The 27,270-nt window shown below is 39.0% G+C and overlaps 1 protein-coding gene and 1 long non-coding RNA gene across 2 annotated transcripts in view; one reads left to right on the top strand and one right to left on the bottom strand.

Annotated features, from left to right (window-relative positions):
- The window catches only part of LOC111319143 (endoplasmic reticulum transmembrane helix translocase), a 23,334-nt gene extending 6,411 nt beyond the window's left edge, over window positions 1–16,923 (top strand). Inside the window, exons 7-29 of the mRNA XM_088757168.1 lie at window positions 355–464; window positions 848–977; window positions 1,637–1,692; window positions 2,099–2,225; window positions 3,096–3,233; window positions 3,316–3,436; window positions 4,193–4,347; window positions 4,970–5,145; window positions 5,428–5,538; window positions 5,886–6,011; window positions 6,894–7,008; window positions 7,914–8,026; window positions 8,116–8,214; window positions 8,305–8,401; window positions 8,589–8,680; window positions 9,317–9,472; window positions 11,423–11,540; window positions 12,644–12,779; window positions 13,260–13,320; window positions 14,087–14,229; window positions 15,062–15,173; window positions 16,122–16,265; window positions 16,553–16,923. Of these exons, the coding sequence (XP_088613294.1) occupies window positions 355–464; window positions 848–977; window positions 1,637–1,692; window positions 2,099–2,225; window positions 3,096–3,233; window positions 3,316–3,436; window positions 4,193–4,347; window positions 4,970–5,145; window positions 5,428–5,538; window positions 5,886–6,011; window positions 6,894–7,008; window positions 7,914–8,026; window positions 8,116–8,214; window positions 8,305–8,401; window positions 8,589–8,680; window positions 9,317–9,472; window positions 11,423–11,540; window positions 12,644–12,779; window positions 13,260–13,320; window positions 14,087–14,229; window positions 15,062–15,173; window positions 16,122–16,265; window positions 16,553–16,660 (2,744 nt within the window). The 3' untranslated portion in view covers window positions 16,661–16,923. The remainder of the gene's footprint in view (window positions 1–354; window positions 465–847; window positions 978–1,636; window positions 1,693–2,098; window positions 2,226–3,095; window positions 3,234–3,315; window positions 3,437–4,192; window positions 4,348–4,969; window positions 5,146–5,427; window positions 5,539–5,885; window positions 6,012–6,893; window positions 7,009–7,913; window positions 8,027–8,115; window positions 8,215–8,304; window positions 8,402–8,588; window positions 8,681–9,316; window positions 9,473–11,422; window positions 11,541–12,643; window positions 12,780–13,259; window positions 13,321–14,086; window positions 14,230–15,061; window positions 15,174–16,121; window positions 16,266–16,552) is intronic.
- A 6,527-nt stretch (window positions 16,924–23,450) lies between these two features.
- LOC148733239 (uncharacterized) lies at window positions 23,451–26,777 on the bottom strand. Its single transcript, XR_016000068.1, has 2 exons — window positions 24,439–26,777; window positions 23,451–24,050 (listed from the first exon to the last, which is right to left on the bottom strand). It is a non-coding gene; the product is annotated as an uncharacterized LOC148733239 (long non-coding RNA).
- Between the last annotated feature and the right edge of the window lie 493 nt (window positions 26,778–27,270).

Below are 27,270 nucleotides of genomic sequence, written 5' to 3'. Positions count from 1 at the left end.
GCAAATTGGTTAGCGTGAAACTTCGTTGATTTTATCTTATTCCACCCGCGACATTGGACAATGCAAACCAATGCTGTATGTTAACAAATTCTTCACACATTCAGACAATTTTTCTCCATCAAAATGCTTACAAACACGATAATTGTGCCAGCACTTGTTGCTCACAATCAAAAAAACTTTCCAAAGAAAGCCAGATTGCAGGTTATGTCAAGGGCACCAAAACTTCATACCACGAGGTTTCTCTAAGGAGACTTTAATTTTTCTTTTTTTTCCGGGGGGGGGGGGGGTTAAGTTGTTCACTTCCAGTTAATTTTCGGTTCTTAACATTCTACTGTTCTTATTTTTCTCTAACAGGTAGACCAAAAAATTCTGATGTATTGATCCCATGTGATATGGTACTACTGCGGGGTTCCTGTATTGTGGATGAAGCCATGCTTACTGGGGAGTCTGTCCCTCAAATGAAGGTACAATGTCCATACTTGTGTATTTTTAATACAAGAATAATTGTAGATTTGAACAATAAAGAGAACAATGTATCTTTAGAAATTGGACTAGGGTAAAACTTGCATGTGTAAATATGTAGACTGGACTGGACTGGACTGTTAAATTGTGATGTCAGTAAAAATTGGAGTAAAAATCAATTCTTTGGGGTATAGAGTTACTTGTTTGACTACTTTTCTTCTCTGACAGGCACTAGTTATTATAAAATGTTTTGCCTGACTGTTCTAGACATTTCTATGCACTTGCTGAAGTTTACAGAAGCCAATGGCAAGGGTTCTTCCCAAAGTGCAACTCGCTGTTTTTGTTCAGAGTGTGGGCCTCTTACAGAATTTCTCATCACTTTCAGGAGCCAGTCAAGGATCTGCCTGGTGATGAAGTGTTTGATTTGGAGCAACACAGTAAATTGCATTTGTTGTCAGGAGGGACAAAGGTTGTGCAGCATTCTCCTCCACCAAAGATATCTGCTGGATTGAAAGGTATTTTACAATAATTTGACAGGGTAATTTGACATTTATTTTAAAGAATCTTCTGATTAACAAAGAAGAGTTTTGGATCTGCAATAATGCCTATTCATAAGAATGTGTCTAGTCTTTTTTCTGCTAAGAGCAAATTTTAATCTAGGAAGGCGCAGCACATCAGTTTGGCAAGAGAGATAAAGGTCAAAATGGAAAGAGAGATAAAGGTCAAAATGGAAAGAAAAAATCAAAAAAGGAAAAGGTGGCCAAGAATGGAGAAGACTGACTCAGAAAGCAACAATAAAATTGTACAATTTTGACAATAATTATAATTATTTTTCAAAATTCATACACTGACTAATACTCAAGGTCACCCTAATCCACACCCATCCTACTTTTCCTTTTTTCACTCTGATAAAGGGCTAATGCTTGAAACTTTAGCTTCAGAGACTGCATATACTCATGGTGGCCACCTAACATTTATTTATCAAATCAGTTTATGAAACCAAATTATCTCTTAATGCTGTGGCTCCTAGTAAAGTTCGTATTGTGTGATTTAATATGATTTCAAATTTAGGTCAAAGCGTATGCTATTACTGCTGTTGCTGTGGCTATTGATGGACACTTCGTGCAGTATTACTGATCTTATTGACTCTGTATACATGTATTTACCTCCTTAGCTCCTGACAATGGAACTATTGCCTATGTTTTAAGGACAGGGTTCAATACATCTCAGGTAAGATACTCTAAAATGACCATTGGCTATGCATTTTGAAACTATCATGACATAAGATGTAAACCCCTTTTTCAGTTTGTATTCGGCACAGATAGGGATATTTGTAAGTGGCAGGCAAAACACTGGCACAAACTAAGCTTACCAAAAATAATTGATATGGTTTCCTTCTATCACCCATAAGCCTTGAGTACATGGTAGTGGTAATTCCCTATTGACTCTACATTTGCATCTCTTTTGCTGCCTTTTTTTTTTTTCAGTATTTGGTATTTGGGTCAAATACCTGTCTTGTTTAGTCTGTAGCTTAATATAGTGAATCTCTGTCAACTTGTGGCAAATTAAACCAAATAGAAACTTTATTAAATAGTTTATTTTGAGGTTCTTAAATGTGACTTTGTGTAATTGACAGGGAAAACTTCTGCGGACCATTTTATTCGGTGTGAAGCGAGTCACAGCTAATAATTTGGAGACATTTCTCTTCATCTTGTTTTTGTTGATATTTGCTGTTTCAGCAGCAGCTTATGTCTGGGTTAAAGGTAAGCAGATTGAACCAATTTTAGGCCATTTTTCCCCTGAAATTTGAAACGCTTTTAAGATTGAAACCTCAAGAAGCCCTTTCAAAAATTTGCAGCGGAAAACTAAAATCTTTTATCAGCTTAAACAACACAGGGAATTTTTACAAGACAAAAAGTAAGCAGGCACATGTATTTGTTCGATATCTGAAGGTTTAACTTAATTTCATATCAAATTCACATCTTCCAGATCACTTCTTTCACAATAACTTTGCCATTACACACTTAAACCATTTTGTCCTCATTTTAGGTACTACATGTAGGTATTGGTAATAATGTAGTTATAACTTTGATGATGTAATTTTGACGCTGAAAAAGTACAGAACATGTTCAATGTTCGTTGAACCTGTTCAACGTTTTCATGGTATATTTATTGTAATAAGTGTTGCTTGAAGTGAAATCAAGTGATACTTTTGGTAACAATTTGGCGATTTGTATCGTCTTGCTTTTGTGGTAAAAGGCAAGAAGAAGAATAAAATTGCCTGGTATATCGGAGTCCTTTAAGAATGTCTGTTATTAGATGGTATTTAACTCTTTCACTCCTAAGATCTGATTTTTAATTCTCTCCCCCCCCCCCCCCCCCCAACTGCTACACATTTCCTGGTAAATTAGCTGTGAGAATTTGGTGTTAGAGCAGAATAAGATTCTGCCTGATAAGTTTGAGTACTCTCGTTACCTGTTTTCTGGATAACGTATGGATAATTATGTTAGGAAGAGGTTTCATGTTAATCACTTCCGGGAGTTGTCTCGTGTGAAAGGGTCTCTTCAGTGGTGGCAGATGCTGTATGATTCTACTTAGTTATTGAGATTGGTTCATTTCTCTGTGTTGTTCAGGTACTGAGGATCCCAAGAGAAATCGCTACAAGCTTTTCTTGGAGTGCACCCTTATCTTAACCTCGGTGGTTCCACCAGAACTTCCAATTGAACTCTCTCTTGCTGTGAACTCATCACTGATGGCTCTTCAAAAACTAGGTAAGGTGAGGACGTGGGAACAGTACTTTGCTCCTTCTTACCTTCTAACGTTGCGGATGTTGTTTTTTTTTTTCTTTTATAGGTGTTTATTGTACAGAGCCATTCAGAATTCCTTTTGCTGGAAAAGTTGATGTGTGCTGCTTTGACAAAACAGGAACTTTAACAAGTGATAACCTGATTGTACAGGGAGTTGCAGGGCTCAAGTAAGTTATAATTGTTAATGTCTTCGAAGTGTCATAACTCTTAAAGCTAAAGGAAGTAGGCTAGGTATGCATAAGGAATAGAATGATGATGTTATGCTTCTGTTTGTTTTTAAGCTCAGCGGTTTCAGTAGAAGCCGTTAACTGGTGGTTCACTGCCGCCTTAAAGACCCTTAAACCCTTTACCCTCTAACATCAGTATGCATATTCTCTATATTACTCTCTTTACATTTCTTAAGGTGCTGACAAGGAGAATTTGTTTAACAATCTAAAGCTCCTTTAGTTGGTGATCATTTTCGTTATTCTCATGGCCACAATGTGTAATACAGGGGTGATATTGTAAGGAGAAATTAGATGTTGTCACTCCAAGGGGTTAAAAGGTTAATTTGTGTGTTTGCCCTGCGAGCAGGCTCTCGTGTTGGGGTTTCTTCTCTACGGCGCAGGCGCTAATTACACCATCAGCAGCCGCTTATGGAAAAAGTCATTGAAACTCATGATGCATCCAAGGGGTTGGCAGTACAGTGCGATCTCGCCAATTGTGAATCGTTTAAAAATATGATTCCCCTCTGTCTCGGGCTCATGCCACTTCCTGTAGAGCTTTATTCTCGGTCATGCTCTATCAGCACTCCCGAACTCCGACTATTCGTGAACTGATTCTTTTTCAGATGGCAGTTCAATTCAGCGGGGTTTGCTCTGTAGACAGTTTCCTCACTTTTGATGCTGGATTGCTTGGTAACTTACTTATTTTCTTGCTTGCAGAGATGATGATGAAGTGTGTGCAGTGAGTGAAATCCCTGATGATACAGCTCATGTGCTGGCCTCGTGTCACTCGCTAGCTTTCCTAGATGATAGTCTAGTGGGTGATCCACTTGAAAAGGCCGTTTTACAAGCAGTTGATTGGAGGCTAACGAGAGGTAAGAATCATCTGTTCCCAGTTCAGCCCAGCGTACTATTGCTTGTTAAAAAAGAAAGAAGTAAAAAGGAAAACAAAAGCTTCGTCTCTTGTTTATTGAGTTGCACGGACTGTTCCATAGTTCCGTACTTGTGTGAGTGCTTATTGATTGGTTTTACAATGGATTTGACGCTTCCTTTACCCTTATTCGTGCTGCTCCCCCCCGGAGGTTCGTTTAACTGGGTCATTGTATGAGTTGGCTACCGTAGAGAGATTTCTCAATCTGACTTTTTGACAAGTGTTAGTCGTAAGTCTTTTGCGCTGACGAAGGGCTAACGTTCGAAAAGTAAGTTTGGGAAACCGTCTTTACGGTGGTAAATTTACAATGTCAACTCAGTTGATAAAACCAAATTATCTTGTTCTACCCCCCGCTCTACTCACTGGCACAGCACCACAGTTTCTTTTAATTAGAAACTTACCCTCTTCATTCATGGGTTGAACAAACGGATCATTTAACTCTGCCTCTCACGGCTATGTAAGGGTCACTCTGTCATTCAGCTTGTCCCAGTGGGTTTCTTGTCTTGATAGTATCTACACAACACTCAATGCAATTGTTATGACTTTGAACACTTTTCTCCCTACAGGTGACATCGTTATGCCAAACAAAGGTAGACGTATTTCCATGCGCATTGTGCACCGCCATCATTTCTCTAGCGCTCTGAAGAGAATGTCAGCCATTGTATCTTTACAAAATTCCGGCTCTTCTTCTAGTGAATACATTGTGACCGTCAAAGGAGCTCCTGAAACTCTGAGACCGATGGTAAGAGTTGGTTCAAATGTTGTAATTTAAGTAGCTATGAAAATTTAGGTGGAATTTTTTTAAGACATGCCTAGCGATGCAGTGTCCCTGAAGTGCTGCATCCTTAGCGTGTAAAAGTATCTTCTACAAGTCTTGGCTGATTTTAGTGTGAAATTTTTCTTCGTTTTTTTTTCTATGTGGCTCAAGAACAGGCCATGAGCCTCGAATAATCGGTAGTTATCAGGGCGATGTCTTGTTCACCGAAACTGTATTTATATATTTATTTTACGTCATAAATTCCAGTACAAGACAGTTCCTAGGAATTACGACGCCATTTACCACAGAATTACTTGTCAAGGAGCCAGAGTTTTGGCGCTGGGCTACAAAAAGATAGGAGAGTTAGCGGCGAGGGAGGTATGACAATTTTTACGAACTATTCTTTTACTTTCTTGTGATCGACTTTATTTCAAATGTTGCTCTGTAAAGTACCAATACAAAACTCGTTCCTAGAAGTATAGATCCTTTTTTTTTAACCAAATATGAAGTAATCCGAAATAATTTTCAAGTGGAAATGAAGAGGTGTCTTCGGAAAACGAGGGTTGCCGGAAAGAAGGTTGACGGGAAACTGATGTGAATCTTGTTAAACAGGTTCCCGACTGTTGTCCTTTTCGTGCGATCTTTTCTCCAACGTTGCATTGTTTATGAAGATAACGTCCGTGTAGATCGATACTTATCATTAACTGTTTAATTCCGCTCGATAGATCCGTGATATGAAGCGTGAGGAATGTGAATGTGAGTTACAGTTCGCGGGATTTGTTGTGATCGCGTGTCCATTGAAGACCGACTCTAAAGCAGCCATTAAACAGATACAAGAATCATCACATCATGTAAGGATCCACGATTGATTCAGAGTGTAAGAGAAGTGTTATGTTGTACCGTTACACTTCCGTAGAGTTCACCAGTTTTTCTATCAGGGGTTTCAATAAAAGCCCATCACCAACGGTCTACCTCTGCCAAGAGAGATTTAGCACCGCGTTGACGTGAAACGCGAGCTACAAGACTGACCACGTGACCTTGTTTTTCCCGCCATTTTTTCACGTTTGCCGGTTGCGCTTTGCCGTTTCTACGTAAGAGTAACGTGTTTCGCATTTGCCGTGTACGCAAGATTTTCTTCACTTTTTCTGTCACAGAGTAGAAGTCAATTATCGGAAAAAGGGCGCCAAAACTATTCCTAGTAAGTCATACAAGGGCGCCTTCAAATCTACCATAACGCGAGCTCACGCAAAGCTAAAGCAGCAAGGTTCACGCTATTTTACGTGAAACGTGAAAGGGCAACCTGAGGTTTGCCATTTCACGTAAACGTGTGCTAAATCTCTCTAATAAGACCTCCTACCGCTGTCTGTTGAACTTGCGAGCAGGCACTCGTGTTTGGGTTTTGCATTTCGGCCCCAATTCCGGGTACAGCCACCAATTGCAACCATAAGCAGCCGCTTGGGGAAGAAGTTATTGAAACCTCTTCATTCTACAAGTGCAAATAGCAGTACTGCATTACTTCAAGTAAAGAGTCAAAGAGTCTCAGAGAGTCTTTAAACAACTAGTAAACCATAGACAAGTTTAATAACGCAACCAGGTATTTCAGAAGATATTGCAGACATCCATTCGACCTAAATAGTGACTGATGATTCATCTGCTTATGACCTTCGTTTTTAAGGTTTGTACTTCCTCGATACGTACATTTATTTTGTGACTATATCTCTTTCTGTAAATAGCTGACTATGATCACCGGAGACAATCCGCTGACTGCATGCCACGTGGCACGCGAGCTGCGGCTCACCAGGCGCGAAATAGTAGTTTTGTCACCACCAGAGAGCACAAATAACCATGGTAATGTCTGCTGAGTTCTCTTTTGTATTTTTTATCTCTAAACTATGTCGATGTCTGAAGTGGTTGATCCATTCTAGTCATGTCAACGCATATCCTCGTTAGTTTATCGCGATTTCTTAATTTTCGTTCGGAGACTTGAAAATGTCAAATGGCTAAGTTGTTGGCAAAGTCTCCTCTTGTCTGTCGTTGTGGTGTTCACTCTTTCACTCCCAAGATCGAAGCATTGACTCTCCGCACTCTCTAACAGACATTTACTAAACTTTGAGCACTGAGAATTGGGTGTTCAGTCATTCGAAATCCCCCTCGGTTGAAATTTGCTCCATTTTTCATCACCCTTCATTTTAAAATGTAACGACACTGTATGGAAACATTCCTTTTTGGTTCCCCCCTAGAGTTCAGAGGGTTATTGCGTTATTTTGACTGAGAAAAAAGGGACCCACCACCACCACCACCTTTTATCCATATTCCCCAATGGTGATCTAGTATTTTCTTTGGTTACCGTGAATCGATAGAGGTCTCTGTTTTTGTTACGTAACCGACCCGAATACAAGTTATAGCTAACAGCTGACGACTTCGTTTAGTCCCACGGATCAAAACCTACACTAAAGGAAAGTATTCATAGAAAAATCCTGTATTAATTATCTTGCTAGTGCTTAATTAGCGAGTAACGTTTGATTAAAAAATTCAGCCTCACGACTCGATGAGGCTTAAACTAGTGCTTTCCAGATATCAGATGGGCACTGTTATCAACTCAACTGAGAAGCCACTTCACGGGAGGGAAGAAAGTTTTAGTGGGTCTTTTCTCCTTGTATATGAGTTTGAGTACAGATGATATGCTAAATAAATGAGATGCATTTGTTTCTTTCTTTAATGGCTGTGGTCCCCGTTTTTCTCTCGGCATACAGTTGAAAGCGAATGGCACTGGCAGCCAGTGGATCGCTCTTTCAGTCTTCCCATCATTCCATCTGGTGGTATCAAAGAATTGACTTCCAAATTTGATCTGTGTGTCACTGGCGAAGTAATTTACTTTTGTGTACTTCTTTGTGGTTTTTGCTTCGACTTGAATCGTATGGGTCACGTAACAGTGTTTGCTCATTAATTTTGCAGGCATTTTCCTACTTGCAATCTACAGAGAAATTATCAAAGTTTTTCCACGCCATTGTTCAGAATATACAAGTGTTTGCCCGAGTGGCCCCCAAACAAAAGGTAACACAACAGTAAGTTCAACACTACAACAAATTGGTTCATAGAGAGTAATTATTTTCTCTATTACTAACTGCCCTTTGCCTCACTCAGGAACTGGTCATAACCAAACTTAAGAGCAAAGGTTTTGTGACTTTAATGTGTGGCGACGGGACCAATGATGTTGGAGCACTCAAGCATGCGCACTGTGGTAAGACCTCTTGCTTCTTAAGGTTGATGTAACGAACCTGTCCCAAGTCCTCTCGGCGTTGTGTAGCTAATAAGTGTACAGCTACCCAGAATTATTGTCAACTGAGTAACCAGATGATTTTAGAGTACATTTCGATTGAGAATTACTCATCAGATATTTAAAGTTAAAAGTTAAATTATGTTTTCAGGTGTGGCCCTGCTTGCCGGCGCACCCGAAAAACTACCAGAACCTGGAAAGAAGAGTGTCCACAAATCCAAAGAAGAAAAACAATCCACACCAGTAAGTGTACGATTCCAATTTTTTTCTTGGGAGTTTCTTGCCCTATACGCCTCGATTCGTTGTGAAAAAACCGTTACAAGCAGTCGGACTGTCTCTATAGTACTAGCTGAGATATAGTCAGAGTATAAGTGTTGTTTATATCTCGCGTTTTGATGCATAGGCAGAAAATCGCAACACACTGTTAGATTTTCTCTCGAGTAATGATGGTAAAGTCTCTTATGTATAAGTTTAGTAGTGTTTATTAAGCGAGAAAGGGAAATGACAGCTGGCCACAGACATTCGTCTCTAGCTCTATTACAAAGGGCTATGTCGCTCATCAACTTAGAAATTTTTTGCTCAAAATTTTCATGTTTGTCTAAGCAGACTGTGAGAATCTTTTCCGTCCCCAATTACATATTCTAGGTTTTTTTTATTCTTGCTTTTCTAAGTTTTTTTTTTCTCCAAGGTTTTTTTGTGCGGATGGAAAATTCCTCTCTACCGAAAAAGAAAGCAATAACACTAAATGTGAGACGATATAGCCCGTTTGTACCAATACTTTTTCACAACTTAAGTTAAAAATGACTCTTCACGCGATACTTGTTTCCGTAGTCGTTTATGGAACAAGCAATAACTATTATTTGTCCTTCCTACTTACAGGCACAAACAGACGATAAAAGTAAAAACGATTCTATCAAGATAGTTTCAAGAGGACATCTCCCCCCTGCACCTGTCAAAGGAGCCTCACGAGCAGCTAAGATGCGTGCTGTGGCCAGGGGGGATGACACTGCCTCCAATATGAAACAAGAACAACAGGTGAGATGTCATAAGATACTTCGTTATCTTTTCGAGATAATCTGTCCATGTACTTGGACGTAACTCTTGATGTGGTAGTTTGGAAAATATGGAATACCGGAAGTTGGAACCGGAACCGGAACCGGAACCGGGATACTCGAAATACCCGGAATTCCCGGAATGACCGAAAATAAGAAATTTAAAAAAAAAATAAAAGTAAATAAATAAATAAATAAGAATATTAATTATTAAAATTAATGATAAGTTCACAACTTAATAAAATAATTTAATACGGAATTTTTCTCTGAGGGTCCTAAAAAAGAAAACACATACCGGCACTGTTCATGGAGATGCACGTATTAGAATTTAAAAAGTCTGCGTCAGGCCGGTAGCCCATACAGCCTAAGCGACGAAATATCTCTACTCTCCCTTCCCCCTGGATGGAATCCTAGTCCATCACATGGTTACTCCTCGTTTTAAATTCGCCTCCACCCATTTGCACACCTGCAGGATGTCTAATCTAGGGCGCCATGACCGTTTGGCCGCCACGCTTTTCCAGCCGGAACCATTGCAGAAGATTTAACAAATGCAATATTTCCAATTAGTTTAATAGTTCAATTGTAAAAAGCTCCGAACTATTAGAAATTAATACTCTACCTTAAATAATTATTAACCACGCGTTGGCAGCTATCAAAGCAGCTACCAGTAAGACCAGCCGTCTTGAGTTAAAATTGAGAGATTGTCAGTTACTCGACACCTTTTCGCGTTTATTATATATACCTTTGAATATAAACCTTGTTTAGAAGAATCCATCATTACAAGGTTTATATTCAAAGCTATATATTCAAGGTACATATAATATACGCGAAAAGGTGTGAGTAACTGACGATCTCTCAATTTTAACTGTAGACGGCTGGTCTTAATGGTCGCCGCTTTGATAGCTCCCCATGCGTGTTTGATAATTATTTAAGGTAGAGTATTAATTTGTAATAGTTCGGAGCTTTTTACAATTGAGCTATTAAACTCATTGGAAATGTTGCATTTGTTTAATCTTCTGCAATGGTTTCGTCAGGAAAAGCGTGGCGGCCTAATGGTCATGGCGCCCTAGACATCCTACAGGTGTGTAAATGGGTGGAGGCGAAATTAAAACGGGGAGTAACCATGTGATGGACTAGCATCCCATCCAGGGGGAAGGGAGAATACAAATATTTCGTCGCTTAGGCTGTATGGGCTACTGGCCTGACGCAGACTTTTTTAAATTCTAATACGTGCATCTCCATGAATAGTGCCGGTAAGTGTTTTCTTTTTAGGACCCTCAGAGAAAAATTCCGTATTAAATTGTTTAATTAAATTGTGAAGTTATCATTAATTTGAATCATCAATATTCTTATTTATTTTTTAATTTACTTTTATTTTTTTTAAATTTATTATTTTCAGTCATTCCGGAAATTCCGGGTATTCCGAGTATTCCGGTTCCGGTTCCGAATTCAGGCATTCCAAATTTTCCAAACTACCCTCTTGATGTAGTTATTTCGAATTAACAGAGATCAGCAAACGCAGATTTTTCAAAATGCGCTGTGAAAACCAGAGGAAGGTGCATTTGCTATGTAGCCCCCATCAGGGTTATAAAGATTCCGCGATGGCATAGTTTGCTTATCACACTGCATTCTGCATGTTCGGCACGGTCTATCGACTTTCGATGAGTCGAAAAGACTTCATCAATTGCTTGTTATTTTGTGATTTATTCATCATCAGATATCGCACCCTCGAAGTTTTTTGTCTTTAAGGAAATCATATGACGTTTTCCAAGGGCGAAAACTAAATAAGTCATCGAACTTGAAGATGTAATACAAGCTTACCTGGGTATTTTTTTTATGCAACTCTGTTTAGCAACATTGCATTGTTTTTTTGTTCTAATTGGTCTCTCTGGTCTCCACTAAGACAGCTTTATACTTGTTGTGTTGTCTTTAGAAAAAAATCCAGGAGATGTTAAAGCAGATCGACGAGGCGGATCAACCTCAAGTTGTGCGGTTAGGAGATGCCTCAATTGCGTCACCTTTCACCTCTAAACTATCATCTGTCATGGCTGGTTAGTAAAAGACAAACTGCTTTCATTCATTTTCTAAAGCACTTGGGAAATTCTCATCTGACTCAATCAATCAATCAATCAATCAATCTTTACTTCTCCTGACATAAAAAGACATATCTTAAGTTACAACAGCTGTTTTGAGTCTAAAATACGTAAGACCTCCTGTATACAAATTATAGAAAGTAAACAAAATACATAAGACATCCTGTATACAAATAATAGAAAGATAAAAAATACATAAGACATACTATATACAAATAATAGAAAGACCAAAGATTATATTTAAAAAAAAAGGCTATTTACAAAAACATTCTTAAATCTGTGAAAGTGTAGTGTGATCGTCCGGGTGAGTGTAGTCCTGCGAAGGACTGTTGTCGGTTGTAGCGACTGACGTTTCGACAAACTGTGCGGAAGTCATCATCATAAAATGGGCAGCTCCGTGCATTGCAGAATGTTATCAACTTGCGCAATATCCTGAATAAAACCTTTCTTGTGAAAAACAATTTCTTTACATTTCGACGGATTACAAATCCTACTATTTACCTTGGACCGAACTAAAACTGATCCACCAAATCCGTTCGATAGTGGCCATTACTCCAAACGGGAACAATGAGAGTAGAGTCGTCCGCTTATTTAAATACAACTGGGTGACTATCTATGCTGATTTCCAGATGACTCTCCAGAGTTATCCTGGATCACAATGATATTGTTTCAATATATTCTAATTGGTTCAGAAAGTTGGCGCCAGCATATTGACTAATCAAATGAATCCCTTTGATATTTTCTTATGTCCTGCTCGGCCTTACAAATATTTCTTTTTTGCGCAACGAGACTTAATATGGATGGGCTCAGATGGAGTTTGACTGTTTAGTCATGTTACATCACGACGTATTTTCCCATTACGTCGACTGTAACTCTGATCACCGGCTTGTTGACGTACGTCTAAATCACTATGATGAGGTACTTTTTTTCAAAGCTTCGCTAGTTTGTTTGTAGCGTATCATCTCGCTATACGCCCCGGCAGACATCATGTAATGCAAAGAAGGTAGCGAGGAAGCACTGATCTCCAGCTGATCATGTCTTCTAATTGATGTTTGTTACAGTTTGTCACATCATTAAACAAGGTCGATGCACACTGGTCACCACTCTACAAATGTTCAAGATTCTTGCGTTAAACGCACTCGTGCTGGCCTACAGTCAAAGTGTGTTGTATCTAGATGGAATTAAGTTTAGTGATGGGTAAGTTCGAGTTTATGTTTCTTCATTTGACCCCTGCCTGGCTTAGATGAAAGGAAGACGCTTGGGATATCCAGAGGCCTCCACTGTGCCAGCGAACCCCCCCCCCCCCCCCCCTCAGATAGAATAGTGCTCCCTTGCTGCAGAAGAATGGCTGCTGCCAAAATTCTCGAGATCTTCAAAATACCAGCTGTAACGAAGTTGAAAAGCTTCATATGAGCCTGCGCGGGGGACAATGACCACTGACTAGAGAAGCCCGCCGTGCTCGTGTTGGCGAAATTTGTTTAATTTTTTAACTTGATATACAAGATCCAATCCTATCGAGTATGACTCGCTAATTTCCAACTGCTGAAGACCAGAGTTAGTAGTTGATGCTAACTCTATTCAAGCGTTCCGAGGTCATTCCTCGTTTATTTGTCCTAGGGCAGGTACGCCAAGTAATGATTTAGTATTATAATCCTCGATGTTGTGCTTCTCTTACAGACAGGCAACGTTACAAGGCGTTCTATTGGCTGGTTGCTTTCTATTTATTTCACGTTCTAAGGTGAGAAAACGACAAATAGCTCAGTCGTGGGGGTCGGGGAGTTTGATGCCAGTTAATATGCACCAATAATGGTTTTTACTTCTTACAAAAATAGATATGGCGCTTAGATATCGATTAGTGCAGCTGCAAGACATCCTTACATTTAAATTCCATTGCCCTCCCCTCTACAATTAAGAACACTCGCCCTTCTCCCCCCCTTCCTTTGATTAGCAAGATCTGATCCACAATTCTCCCTCCTAGGAGCTTTACTTTTCCTCTAGTCTAAGATTAGTCTAAGATTATGAAAAGGAATTTCGCGTGAGAGCAAGGTTGCGCTCTGTCGTGGATAGCGTACCGTAAAAGTATTTTAGAGGTACAAATGAATCACTTCTGGGTTAAGCTAACGTCCTTTGCAGTCCACCCTTGAAAGATTAGTTTACCGGGAAGACGATGAGTGAGGGGGGCGGTAGGGGGTCCGAGCTGTGTTTTAGTAACACAGCATTATTACATAAAAGGGTAAAGGGGTGGTTAGGTTCCGAGCGCCTATTTGTATGAGTTGGTACGAGTGAACTCTTGTCGTGAGTGGCGTGCCAAATGTTGAACAGTGTAGAGAGAAACGTGACCGGGTACCCATCCCGATGGGTGAAAACATATCGTGAAATTTGATGATGATTTAATGTGATTAAACGCCACTTTCTTGCCTGTCACATGAAGACTTACAGATATTCCAACCTTTAGATTTTATGTGAAACCACTATATTCACGGATTTTCATACGTCTCTTTCAGCCTCTCTCGATCCTCTCTAAACGTCGTCCTCTTCCAAACATATTTAATATGTATACCATAGTAACAGTACTAAGTCAGTTTGCTATTCACTTCTGGGCTCTCATATTTATGGTACAACAAGCAAAGCGTCTCACCCCGACCATGTGAGTATTACCATCGTCTTATTGAACACCTTAAATGACAAACAAGAGCTGAAAGACCAACGTGACGTGTTTCTCGGTGTCAAGTTAAGAGCGTGGTTGAAGCTATGAAATGCACGGTTAATAACAAATAAATGAGTCAGCTCCCCTTCAGACCTCATGCGATAACATTCGAGTTTGGCCAGGAATGGCTGATAAACCGCCTCCCGGTTAGCTCAATGGATAGAGCGTTGGACTGTTGTGCGGGAGGTCGAGGGTTCGAGCCCGTGCCGGACCAACACTCAGGGTCTTAAAATAATTGAGAAGAGTTTGCTGCCTTTCTATAACATCAAGAAATGGTTAGATATTCTAGTCTTCTCGGATAGGGACGAATAAATGGAGGTCCCGTCTCCTGCAGGGTTGGGGTAGGAGACGTTTATTTTCCCACACACGAGATTACTGTGTGATGGATGTCCTCCCCTGGGTGGGATGGGTGGGTTTACAGAGGGCCATGTGTTAGAAAACTCTTTACTGGGTTAATCATGTATTTACCCTCTTAAAGTAAAGAACACTGTATTGTATTGTATGTTATGAGTATATGTTGAGTTTACTTTAGAGAAGGCAAAACCACTGTTGTTTAGGAAATGTCTTTATAGTCAGATTGTCATCATGTTTCCGGTGCACTGAAACCTAAACCGAAATGCAGTCTAGTCAATCGCGTTTTCCCTTCCTTGCGGAAGTCTTCACGTCATCGCGTTTTCAGTTTTCGATTATTTCGTATGATTTTTTCAAGTCCGTTAGATTGAAGCTGAAGTCTTTGTCTCTGCGTTCTAACATTTTTGCACTTACGTTGCAGGGACTCGCAGCATGTTGACTTAGAAGCAAAATTTCAGCCGACTATCGTAAACAGTACTGTTTACATCGTCTCGATTGCTATGCAACTGGCTACGTTCGCTATCAACTATAAGGTACTGTCACACAAAGACAGATAACAAAGCACTTTCTTCAAGCCTTGCTAGCTTGGTTGTTACTTGAATACTTTAGGGAGATCTTCTTAAATCAACGGACTTACTAAAAATGTTACTATGTACTTATTGACCAAGTGGAAGGGCCAGAAAAGAAAATGTTTGGTTCTAGGTCATCACACACAGACCGAGCGCAGCAGTGATCGAGATCTAACTGTTTTTCCTTCCAGCCTAACCAAAGTCAGTCAGTAGGCACTAAATCATATAACTACTAGGTTTTTAAAAGAAGAAACAAACTTTAAATTAAGATTGAACCTAAAGAGGACGCAATAGCACACATAAGAAGGGCGCGCGCTAGACAACTAGAAGGTAGAGTTTACAATTAAAAGAAAAAAAAATTCCGTAATTTTTTAGTTTGAGTAATGATTTAGTATTTCACCTTAAAAACGCGAGTTTTTATCTTGTGTCCCTTTTCTTTTAAGTTCAAGTCCACAATTTGGATTTACGTTCTTAAAAAATGAAACGGAGCTTCGTGAATGCGGAGCCGGACGGCTTTTCTGGACCGACTCTCATTAACTCTTACGGCCACGTTCATTACACGTTCATTACGGTTTTCTATAGGATTGCGCGGACAGGGCCCTTCGGGTCACATGATAATTTAGTGTAACCCTTGAGTATTTCAATATTAAAAATGTGCGCAGTTTTCGTTGGGTAAAAGATTTTCTTCCCTAGCATTGTTTATTTGATGTCTTTGATCCCTTTTGTTCCTCCACTTTCTTGAAAGATTAAATCTTTAAAATGGGGCGTCCATGTGATTTCTGTTGCTCAAACCTATCAAAAATCATCTGCAGTCGAGGATATTGCAGTTTGTTAGAAGACAGTTGTTTGCCGAGCATCACTGTTTTGTGTTGTCCATCGCGCGTAACGTCTTGTTTCGCATGCATTTTACAGGGTCACCCGTTCATGGAGAGCCTGCTAGAGAATAAAGCCTTATTGTACAGTTTGTTAGCCTCTGGTGGATTCATTTTGTGTATGATCACGGGATCAGTACCCGAAATAAATCAGCAGTTTGAAATCGTGTCCTTCCCTCCCAAGGTAAACTTTGTGCTGGTTGTACTATTGTACTGTGAGAAGTTAATGTACTGTCGCTGTTTGCGTCCTTCCTTTTGTTTTAACGTTTTATTACTTATTCAAGATTTAGTATAAATTCGTGTCACTTTGTAAGCTCGATACTAAGATTTGTAGCTGTTTTACTTTCACTGTTTGACTTTCACTTACAAAGTTCCTCCCGGAGAAGACCGAAGCCCGAAAAGAAAATTAACTTAACTTAAACAGAGGATTTTCACCGGAACTTATCCTCTTGTTCTCACTTATCTCGTTAGTTCCGTGAAACTTTCATGCACGTCCTGCTGGCGGATTTCGTGGCGGTGTTCATCCTGGACAGAATATTAGACTTTTTGCTTGGCAGTGCAAAGCTTCGGCAGCATTGATGCGAGGAGACACAAACTTCTCCAAATAAGACGCATTTATTCAGCCGAACATCTAAGACACTCCAATCGGTTGACGTCCGATGGCGAGCGGAGGATTTTTTGTAGAGAATGAGACGTGAATGTGAAATGTGATATTCTCTATAATAGATTAGCTAGACCCTAAAGATAATTACTTTTCAAGCTGTAGAGAAAGCAAAAATTGAAGATTGAATTGTTAATTGTTACAGAGCAAAATGTTGAATTAAACGTACTCGCTTATCACTCGTGGAATGGGATTCTCGACTGATATCAGAAGTTTCTATGTCGATGGGTGGGGAGTAAGGTAGTAATCAGTATGGTTTACTTCAGTTGGAAAGCTTTGCACATTGTACGTGAGTAAACGGGGGCGTTACATCGTGATTCGCACAGTCACACGAGTTTACGTCCGGAAATCTAAAAATAGTTGCATTTTCTTCCCAGAAATAGAATGCTTTGACTTTAATCATTTGACTAATTCCCTGTTATATAATGTTATGTAATTCGTAATGCTGACCTTTTCAAATTTTAACATCATTATTAATCACAAGAGTTAGATCAAAGCTCACTTTCAGTAAATTACCTTTAGATGCATCGGCTGCTAAAATGCGTAACATTTTTCTATCTCATTGACGAAAGTGGTCCCCGAAAAACGTGAAAAAAATTTTTCTGAAACAATGGGAGTAAGACTTTTTCGGAGGGGCATCTTCCTAGGTCCTTCAGTACCTCTAGCTCCCGACTGGCTCTTCAGTGAGTACTCAATATAACATGTAGGATTTTCCTTTGGTAAAGTTGGTAAATGGGTGAGTGAGTGAAACCATGTTCCATGCATTGAGTGCGGTGCCCTAGATCAGCTCATTCAAATGCATTGCTGACTGACATTAATGATTATGATAAAAATAGAACTAATAATAATAATAGCGATAATGTGCGCTCTAAGGTAATTCTGAAATGAAGGTTTAAGTGGTTCTGAACTATAATTATGAAGTTACACCTGTTTGCAAAAAAAAAAGTGTCTTTATCATGTTGAAATGCCAAACTGCGGTTTCACGCAAGCAATGGGCGTTAGGAATTTTCTATAAGAAGGTTAAATTAATTAAATACATGTCCTCACACTATTAGCTTTCTTGACCCTGTTCAACAAAACGAATGTCAGATAAAAGGTCCCGCTAACTTGAAGATGGCTCAGAACACGGTTTCGTTATTAAAACAACGGCTAAACTTTGTTTAAATAACAGGCCATAGCCGTCTTAGTACTGTCAAGGTACACCCTTTCTTCATATCTTATATCGTAGTTGTATCAAGGTACCGCCGCCTGGTTCCTTTTCCATATAAAGTTAATTTTGTCGCCAAATTATTTCACCTGTCTTAGCTGGCTGTTAACTAAAGGCAGGAAAAAGTTTGCAGACGAACGCTGGGACTGAGTCTTGTAGAATCTTTTAAAGGTTTCGAAGTACTAAATGAATTAATGAAGAATGAATCGGAAACTCAGATATTTTTTTTCTTGGCAATTCTCCGATAAATTGTTTCAATCATTGTTTCTTTTTATTGTTTCATCAGCATGCTAGGTACGGCAAACTTCAAAGATAAAGTTTCTGATAAAAATTTCCACAACCTTGAGTCAATTATACAGGAAAAATTTTATGTTCATAAATTGTACATTTACTGTAAATAACGATTAAAAATCTACACAGAGCCTCTGCTCGTAAGTCTACAAGTTCACTCCGATTAGGCCAAACAAGCTTGGTTGGCTTTTTGCAATAGCGCCCCGCAAATCCCTGTTCTCTTTTCATCAGATAGGCACCAAGGAACATTGCTATGTTTTGGAATGACGTCTAGGTTTGCTGTCGTTTAAGTTGTCACCAATAGCTCTGAGAGCCCCACCAATTTCCCTACATAGTCTCCGTTCGGAATCACTGAGGACAGCATGGTAGTCAGCCGGTGAAATTTGTTTATTTTGGGAGCTATCCTCGTCTCTCGTTTGCCAAGTTAATCCTCTTGGTCTCGCGTGGGTCTCATTTGAAATGCTCTGTCGACTAGCAAACTTGAACTTCATTTTGCCTGTGTGATTTAAATAGAAAGTTAATCCTATTAATGATTTCAGTTGTTCATGATCGTCAGTTTCGCGAATAAGCGCCCAAGCTCTATAATGGACGCCCCCGAGGTCATTATTTCAAACAAGAACCCCTATTGAGTAAGAGGCTCCCACTCCTCCTCCCTCACCTTCTTAATTGGTAGAGATACAACGGAAACCTGTTTCTACTGCCACTTCAATATTTTTTTCAAGCTGCACCTGCAGCGGAATCAGTCCAGGAGAATAGCTTCTTTTCCGTAAAGTCACTTCCAGTTACTTTTCTATCACCATATTAACTTATGTCTACGTGAATAGTGTTGTAGGTTTTGTCTTTCTTTTGAGCTAGATTTAGCCCCCCCAAAAAAATTACAGTTTGTTCAAGGAGAGGCTTACTAATCGCCCCCGTGATTATGCACTCTCCCAATAAGCACCCTTCCGACTTAACGGAAATTTCAAGTAAGCGTTCGGGGGTTTATACGGGGAAGTACGGTATCTAAACAACCTTTGTGTATCATCAAAAAATGGACTAAACAAAGTAAGACCTTCTTTTTCATTGTTTAGTTGAATTCGTTGTTTTAAAGTATGACGAAAAAAATTAGAGAGAAAATGACACAATTTTAAACGATTCCTGTTCACCGGGTATTTCAACTGCCATCTTGTATTAAATGTGTTTAATCCAAAGGGATGTAAAAAATTAATTTTTTTTACCGGTATAACACTAACACAGAGTTACGTGAAATAACTGACCTGTAAACTGCCTTGTTACTTCACAATTCAGAAAGCCTTCCGTTCGCCTCAATTCCTTGCAATGTTATGTAACTTCTCGGTCTTGTCGCGTCGATGTCTCAGACAGTAGTGTTATAAGTGACCGTCAAAAAATGCTTCTGCGCAGAATTTGCAAGAACCAATAACGTGACCCTCCACTTCAGAGATGATTTTACACGCTACCCTTACGTAAAGGTGTCGTGGCCGATGGTGAACCACAGGACTTGTAATCCGTTGGTCAAGAGTTTAAGCCCTTCGCCCTAAAATACCACTTCCTAGATTTGGTCTCTGTCGCGCCGAGTTTAAGATCATTTAATTCCTTCCTGCGCATTGTCATTACCCAACTTGTCCTCCACCTCAGAGGCACCACTTCCTAGATTTGGTCTCTGTCGCGCCGAGTTTAAGATCATTTAATTCCTTCCTGCGCATTGTCATTACCCAAATTGTCTTCCACTCGCCAATTGGAATTTTTTAGTCACTTTGTATATTTGTATTACTTGTTCCACGCGCGCAAGAGCGTGAAAGGCCCCAACGAAAGAAATTGTCTATGAATTGTTAATTCCTTACCTGCGGATTGTCATTACCCAACTTGTCCTCCATCTCAGAGGCACCACTTCCTAGATTTGGTCTCTGTCTCGCCGAGTTTAAGATCATTTAATTCCTTCCTGCGCATTGTCATTACCCAACTTATCCTTCACCTGCCAATTGAGATTTTTTAGTCACTTTGTATATTTGTATTACTTATTCCATCCAACTTGATGGCGTGAAAGGCTCCAGCGAAGAAATTGTCCATAAAATTGTTACTATTATCACGCGTTTCTTTCCAGTTCTCTGATGTCCTACTGTGTCTTCAAAGTTATGTCCTAATGGCTTCCTGCTGCTCTCAGGCACAACGCTTTCCGTGATGCATGAGCAGTCCTGAGGATAGCCGCAGATCTGGCTCTCTACACCAGGTCTCTACGTTTTTTGAGATGGTTCGAAGTGCACCACCACGATGGGTATCACTGTCACGTTTGGGGCTCCATGAATTCTTTTGGTTTCGAACAATAGGTTCTGATTTTTGTCGTTATTATTATTATTTGTTATTATTTTTTTTTAGTATTATTGTTATCATTATTATCATTTTTTATTGCTATTTCTGATATTAAAATTTGAAAACGGCGATTCAACGGTATACTGCGACTTATCTTGTTGTCTTACTCCAGCCATCAGTTTACTAAAGAAGCAATGAGCGGCGAAAACAAATGAAAAAATGAACAAAATCTTTGAAGGCATCGACTGGAATTGACACGTTCTTGCCAAAAAGAAGTTCTAACTGGCACGAGTTAATTTTTTAGGAATTGATTCATCAGTAAAGAATTTCACCTTGGCCGAGCTATGATCACGCGCTTGATAGTTATCATGACAGTTGGACTTTGGTTAAAATTGTACACGAAATATGTCATTCAGCCTTCATCATGTTATTCCTGAGTAATGAATCGCTTGACCTTCCGATAACGGGCAAAAAAGACATATTTTACCGAAAACCTTTATTAAATGCAAAACACACAATCTTGTATATTAGATCCTGCAAATCTCCCTATTTGTTTAAAACCTGTAAACTTTAGATTGAAGAATATCCAAAAGCAGTCCAAAAACTCCCTTATAATTCTCCTCAGAAACTTATCTATGAGAATTTTATCCTTTATTCTTGATGATGTGAGGAGGTTCTGAGGAATACTCTCCACCAAATTTTTACCATTTACTTTAAATGTAGACCTTATATACCAAAACAACTACTTGAAGAAGAAAAAGTTTCCTAAAACCTTTCTTTCGGTGAAAATCCTAGGTGTAAATTCTCAAAATTCACTCAATGCAAGGACCTAGCATACTGTGTGTGATTTTTGGGTCTAAAGGTCATTAACGGGAATACCTAATATATTAATATCGAATTTTAACCATAAGCCTTGGGCCGTTAAAAAAGAAAAAAAGAAAAAATAAAGAAAATTTAAAAAGGATGATAAAAGCGAGGATTATAACCTGAGAAGTCTCCTTACCATTTTTCCGTAGCCACTTTGTTGCCAACGGTTGTTTTAAAGCTGTTGTCGACTTTCTTTGTAATGCGTGTGTTGCTAACCAACTGGATGTATGTGTTTTTTTATCAGGCAGTTGACTGGTAGCACCACACGCATTACATTGAAAGGCATTCTTAGAAGTAGCCAAAACAGCGCTAAAACGACAAAGCAGCTACGGAAAATGGTAAGGAGACTTCACACGTTACCATTATTCCTCGCTTTTATTATTCTTTTTAATTGTTTCTTGACTTTTTAAAAAATATATTTTTTTAACGGCTCACACTTACGCTCAAAATTCGATCTCAATATGTTAGGTATTCCCGCTAATGGCCCTTAGACCCCAAAATCACACACAGTACGCTTGGGCCACCTGTGCTATAACTGACGTTTTGAGCATAAGCCCTTCGTCAAGGCGGAGGGCGAATCGATCCACTCTGAGCGCGGTAAGGCTACGCTCGCAACGTCAGCTCTGGAAACTGTTTACGGCGGCCAATTCACATTTTCAAATCATTTGGTAAAAATAATGTTTTTGAATCAAATGTTGGCATTTTAACCAACATGCTTTAACATAAACTTTGCTTTTTGTTTGATTGCACTACAGTGCGCCAGTTGATTGCCCTGCATGCCTGAGCTGAACCTCATAATTAACATCACGTTAACTTCAATTTAGAAGTACCGAAATCTGTACAAACAAACAGTCTTAAAAAAATTGTGTATGTGACATTCTCGTAAATTTTGTAGGTGAGATTATTTTGGTTAAAAAAAAAAGCACATTGACTTTGCGTGATAAAAGTCTGACAGCATTTGAAACCCTAATTAAATTACCATGTCTCACCATTTTTTTTTCTGTAACTCACGTATGTATCCAAAAGAGAAATATGATCAGGTTCTCGTAAGAAAGGAACTTGAAGACCGAAGAAACTCCGTCGGTGCCACACGATTATTTGATGTCATAGGCACTGAACAACACACACTTTTTCGAAAAGTTTTTATGGCATTGAAACGCGCACTTGAGAAGGGTGTGTTTGACTGACAGTCGCTAGACGTACTTGATCTACTCTTTATGTGTTATCGCTGGACGTATTAACCGTCATTAGACCTACTTGACTGCCACTGAGCGTACGTAACCGACACCTGACGCATATTATCATCACGGGACGTCTCTAACCGTACTTAACGACATTGGTGGTATTTGACCGTCACTGGACCTAATTGACTGTCATTTAGCGTACTTACCTGCTCCGTAATGGATTAGATTGAACCTCAAAAGATACGCGTTCCCGAGCCTTGAAAGAGAGAAATTATAATTGAATAGCTAGTTGGAAAGAGAAAAAAAAATTGAAATAAACTGATCATTAGTTGAATGGACCCACGTTTGATGCCAGACTGAAGATTCTATGTCGAGGGGGGAGGGGAGGGAAGGGGATATCTCTACATGTGCCTTTAATCAGCTTGGGGAAATCAGTGTGGTTTTCTCCCGTTGTAGGGCCTTGTGTATTAAACTACATATCGAGAGTTATGAGGACTTCCTAGTACCTGAGTAGGTATAAAGACAGCAAATTGAACGAACGAACGACGTTCGATACATTTTCGGGTGACCTTTGGATCTTTGTCAAGTGGGTGTTTTAATATTCGTGTCAAACGTCACCATCCACGTTAGTTTCTGCGTAGCTCAATAAATACCTCTTTGTGTTTCATCGTACCATGCTGTCTTGTTGGGCTCACTACTCTAAATTGTTGTACCAAAATTAGAATGTTAATACCGCCGTTGCTTAACTGCTGAACGCGTTCTAATAAGCCGTCGACGATTGGTGGCGAATGATAAAAAAAAGCTGACGAACGTGTCCTTTTTCCAGGGTTCAGTTTTGAAAAACTAACAAAAATAAAATTTCCTCAACTTCAAGTTTATTGCATCAGTATAAATGCATATTCTTACATTGTACATATTTATCAAATAATGACAATTTGAAAAATCACAAAATTTATTATAATACGGCTAGAACCGTGTTTCTTCAGGTTCTTGCCAAAATAAATAAAAAATAATTTGCTGGAAGAATAAAAATAAAAACCGCGGTCTTTTTTTATCTTAAAACTCTCATGATAAATACTCAAGTGTTGCTTGTTTTTTACTGCTCACTCTGCTGGCCTATTGGTTGTTCTAGTTACTTACGGAGGATAAATATCTTTTTTTTCCACAACTCCCAGTTTATTATACAAGCATACATTTATTCTAACATTGCTATTTACGTTGCTGAATAAAGTTGTTCAAGTTGTCACCAATCGCTCGCAAAGGTCATCCAATTTCTCTGTATTGTCTCTGTTCTGCATCACGGAGGCCAACATGAAGGTCAGCAGTTGAAGTGTTTTCATTTTGTGAGCTTCTATCATCTCTTGATTTCCTACTCAATCTTCTTTGTCTGGTTTGGGTTGTACTTGAAATGCTGTGTCGTTTGAAGACCTTGAACCCCATTTTTCTTTGTGCCTTCGAAAATGAAAAGCCAATTTGAGTTTTCAATTGTTGATATCAAAAACGCCATGGGTGTAGCGACACATGTATTTTAATTGCAATTTTGCAGCTAATCCTTTCACCCTACAGAGATGGAGAACAAGTCCTCAACGAGCATATTCAGTTTTTTTTTTTTTTTGTTAGAGTCACACAAAAAGCGAAACCCGAATATAGTACCATGAAGTGATTTGTTTTTGTTCTTGAAGTCGGGTCATATGGTGCGGGCGGCGAGAATCGAAACTTTGACGAGGATTGCTTTCTAAATGTTAAGCTATGGAAAAGTTTGCTAAGTCTTGTTGCGCGGTAAATCGTAATAATAGCCGGACCCCTAACAACTAACACCCCATTGTGGCGAATAACTTACCTTTGAATTGTCCTCACAATTCTTAATAAGAATGCCTTTCGATTCTTGACCTCTCTTCGAAGATATGTAAATTATCAAGTTTGTCGCGCAGTACAATAACTTAGTTCGTGACCAGTAAACATCACCTTGGAGCGAAATTAGAAATTAAAGTTGGCGGCTCCAACTCTGTGACATCATCAGTTCTGCTCTTAATGATAAGTCACAGTTGCTCTTTGTTGATAAAATCTAAAAGAGGAAACTATGTTTTTTTTTCTTTCCTCCATAAATGAGGTGGTCGTGCACGTTGCACAAAAAAGGCGACTTGATAGTCTCTCAACACCATCTACTAGAAAGACTCATCAGTTTTCTTACTAGATAGTAGAAAAAAACCGAATGCAAAGTTGGCTGAAAAGAATAGACCGGCAGGCATTACTTGTGGGATTCCAATCCGTTACCAAAATCAATTGTCCTAACTGACAGGAGATCATTTTGTGAGGATTGCCTCACTGGTAAAGAATGTCACCGTGGCCTTTGATTACTGACGTACAGGATGGATTGCTAGACTTTGGTTTAACTTGCAACTTTACAATTTACTTCTTTAAGTTTGTATACAACGTGAGGTGATCAACTAGCACTAAAAGCATTGCATCATTTGACCATCACAAACGCCAAACAAAAATTGTACTGAAATCTTTGTTACAGTAAACTCAGCAAAACATCTGAGACTTATTTCTTCGCAGATTTCGTTTTTATAGATCCTAATAACCCTCCTCATTTTTCTAGCACTTCATGTTTTTTCTCCTGCAGAGCGAGTCTATAAATAATTCACAGAATACTCCCGTAAGTGACTGAAACAGAACTTCTCCTTACAATATTAATAAGACAAGCGACGAGAATAAAGAAAATTGTCATTAGAGAATTATTAGTTGATCCAATACCAAATTCTCTGAAGTTACATCATAAGAATTGTTACTAATGAGATCTTGAGTGAAAGGGTTAAGCTGTCTTAGATAAAGGTCTGGAATAACTCTGGATGGGAGTAAGTGCTTACTATTATCTGCTCGTTTGTTTCATGTTAAGTATTGAATCGTGTTCAGTTTTGAATGTAGTGTTATCTTAAAATGGATGCTACCGAGCAAAACCTTTACAAAGGCATCACCAGTCTCGCTTGTTAATGCCGAGCAGGCGCACTTAAAAAAAAAACGCTCAGATGAAAGTGTACTAAAATCCCGCGTGTCTGTACTTTATTGCGTAGGCCATTAACCTATTCACTCCCTCTTACTGTCTGCCATACAATTCCTAAATGGTTAGAGTTTGGTGCTGGATCAACTAATGAACCCTAATTGCCATTTCTCCTTATTCTCAGTAGAAAATGCCCTGTACATCCGAAGATTTTGGACACTAGAGGCTAATTTGGGATTTTAGACGCTAATGACCGATTTTGAATTTTGGACACAAGTGGCCCATACTCGATTTTGGACACTGGTGGCCAATTTCCCTTTATGGACACTAGTCACCGATTTTCGTTTTTAGACGCTAGTGGCCGATTTCCGATTTTGGACACTAGTGGCCGATTTCTGAGTTTATGCACTAAGAAAATTGTTTATCATTAACAAAAAAAATTAAAATTAATCGAAAGAAGCCTAGGTTTAATCAGCATTGGAGCCTAGAGGATAGATCGATAGAGGAGCAGTGAGATTCTTGAGCTCGGCCTCTACAAAAGTTATCATTACTGTTACTATTGTTATCATCATTATCATCATCATCATTATCATTATTATTATCATTATTATTAGTAGTAATAGTAATATTGCTGTTGTTGTTAACATGATTATTTGTTACCATCTAATTTATTGGTTAAATGTCAATTAGTCTCCATATTCTTGAATCATTACACTTCTCTTGTGGAACTGGGTACTCAGATCAGAGATGTGGGATGCGGCAGTAGTAGCCATATACAATCTAAACTGCCTACTTTTTAATTTGCAATTAATTACTCACAAACGTCTGTGGTTGCTTAATGAGAAAATTTCGTGACATCATTGCATTCAACTTGTGTAACGATGCGTGAAACAGCAATTAGTCGCGAACAAAGCTGTTACTTGGTGACTTCGTCAATAAAATTGAAAACTAAGCCGCTTGATGACAAATTTTGCTAATACGTGACTCCTTTGAGAGACTTCTTTAGATTTTTTTCAAAGGACATTCATTCTGTAACGGAACGAAGCTTAAAATCAGGGTGCAAGGATAACCCTCACGAACTCATTCGAACACGTCAGAGGTATCTTATTTCACCTAAAGCGCGCGTGTGAGCACGATTTGTTTTCCACAAAAGCATGTGTGCAGCTTACTAACCTCCTCACTCAAAAGTAGCTCCACAAGCCCTAACTGGAAAATGGGTGCAATAGTTTCGCATGGTAAAAGCCAGAGAAAGATATCACGTGTAGAACAAAAAGCAGTGTTAGTTTTTTGTAAAGGTAATACATTTGATTTGATGGGTAAACAATTCGAACGCATCGAGCTTATTATAATGTGTTTATTGCCATTCATACTTGCATATTTGTCATGGGAAATGTCGTTCAAAAAATGGATTCTGATTGCTTTCAGTAACAATCCTTTCCTTCCCTTATCTCCATAGAGCGGTTAATGCATTCTCGACGCACTCAAAGCAAAATGAAAATTCAAAGCAGGAACTCGAAGGCATGTAATAAATTGATTGTTGAATTTCTCGTGTGTTATTTATTTACGATTGATGTATATAGGATAATAATGTACACAAAGCACATAAATAGTGCATTTCACGTAAACGTGTGCTAAATCTCTCTAATAAGACCTCCTACCGCTGTCTGTTGA

The sequence above is a fragment of the Stylophora pistillata genome, chromosome 4 (assembly GCF_964205215.1).
Source record: "Stylophora pistillata chromosome 4, jaStyPist1.2, whole genome shotgun sequence".
Lineage (NCBI taxonomy): Eukaryota > Metazoa > Cnidaria > Anthozoa > Scleractinia > Pocilloporidae > Stylophora > Stylophora pistillata.
The sequence above is the reverse complement of the archived record's forward strand: the minus strand, read 5'-3'. Positions and strand labels throughout refer to the sequence as shown.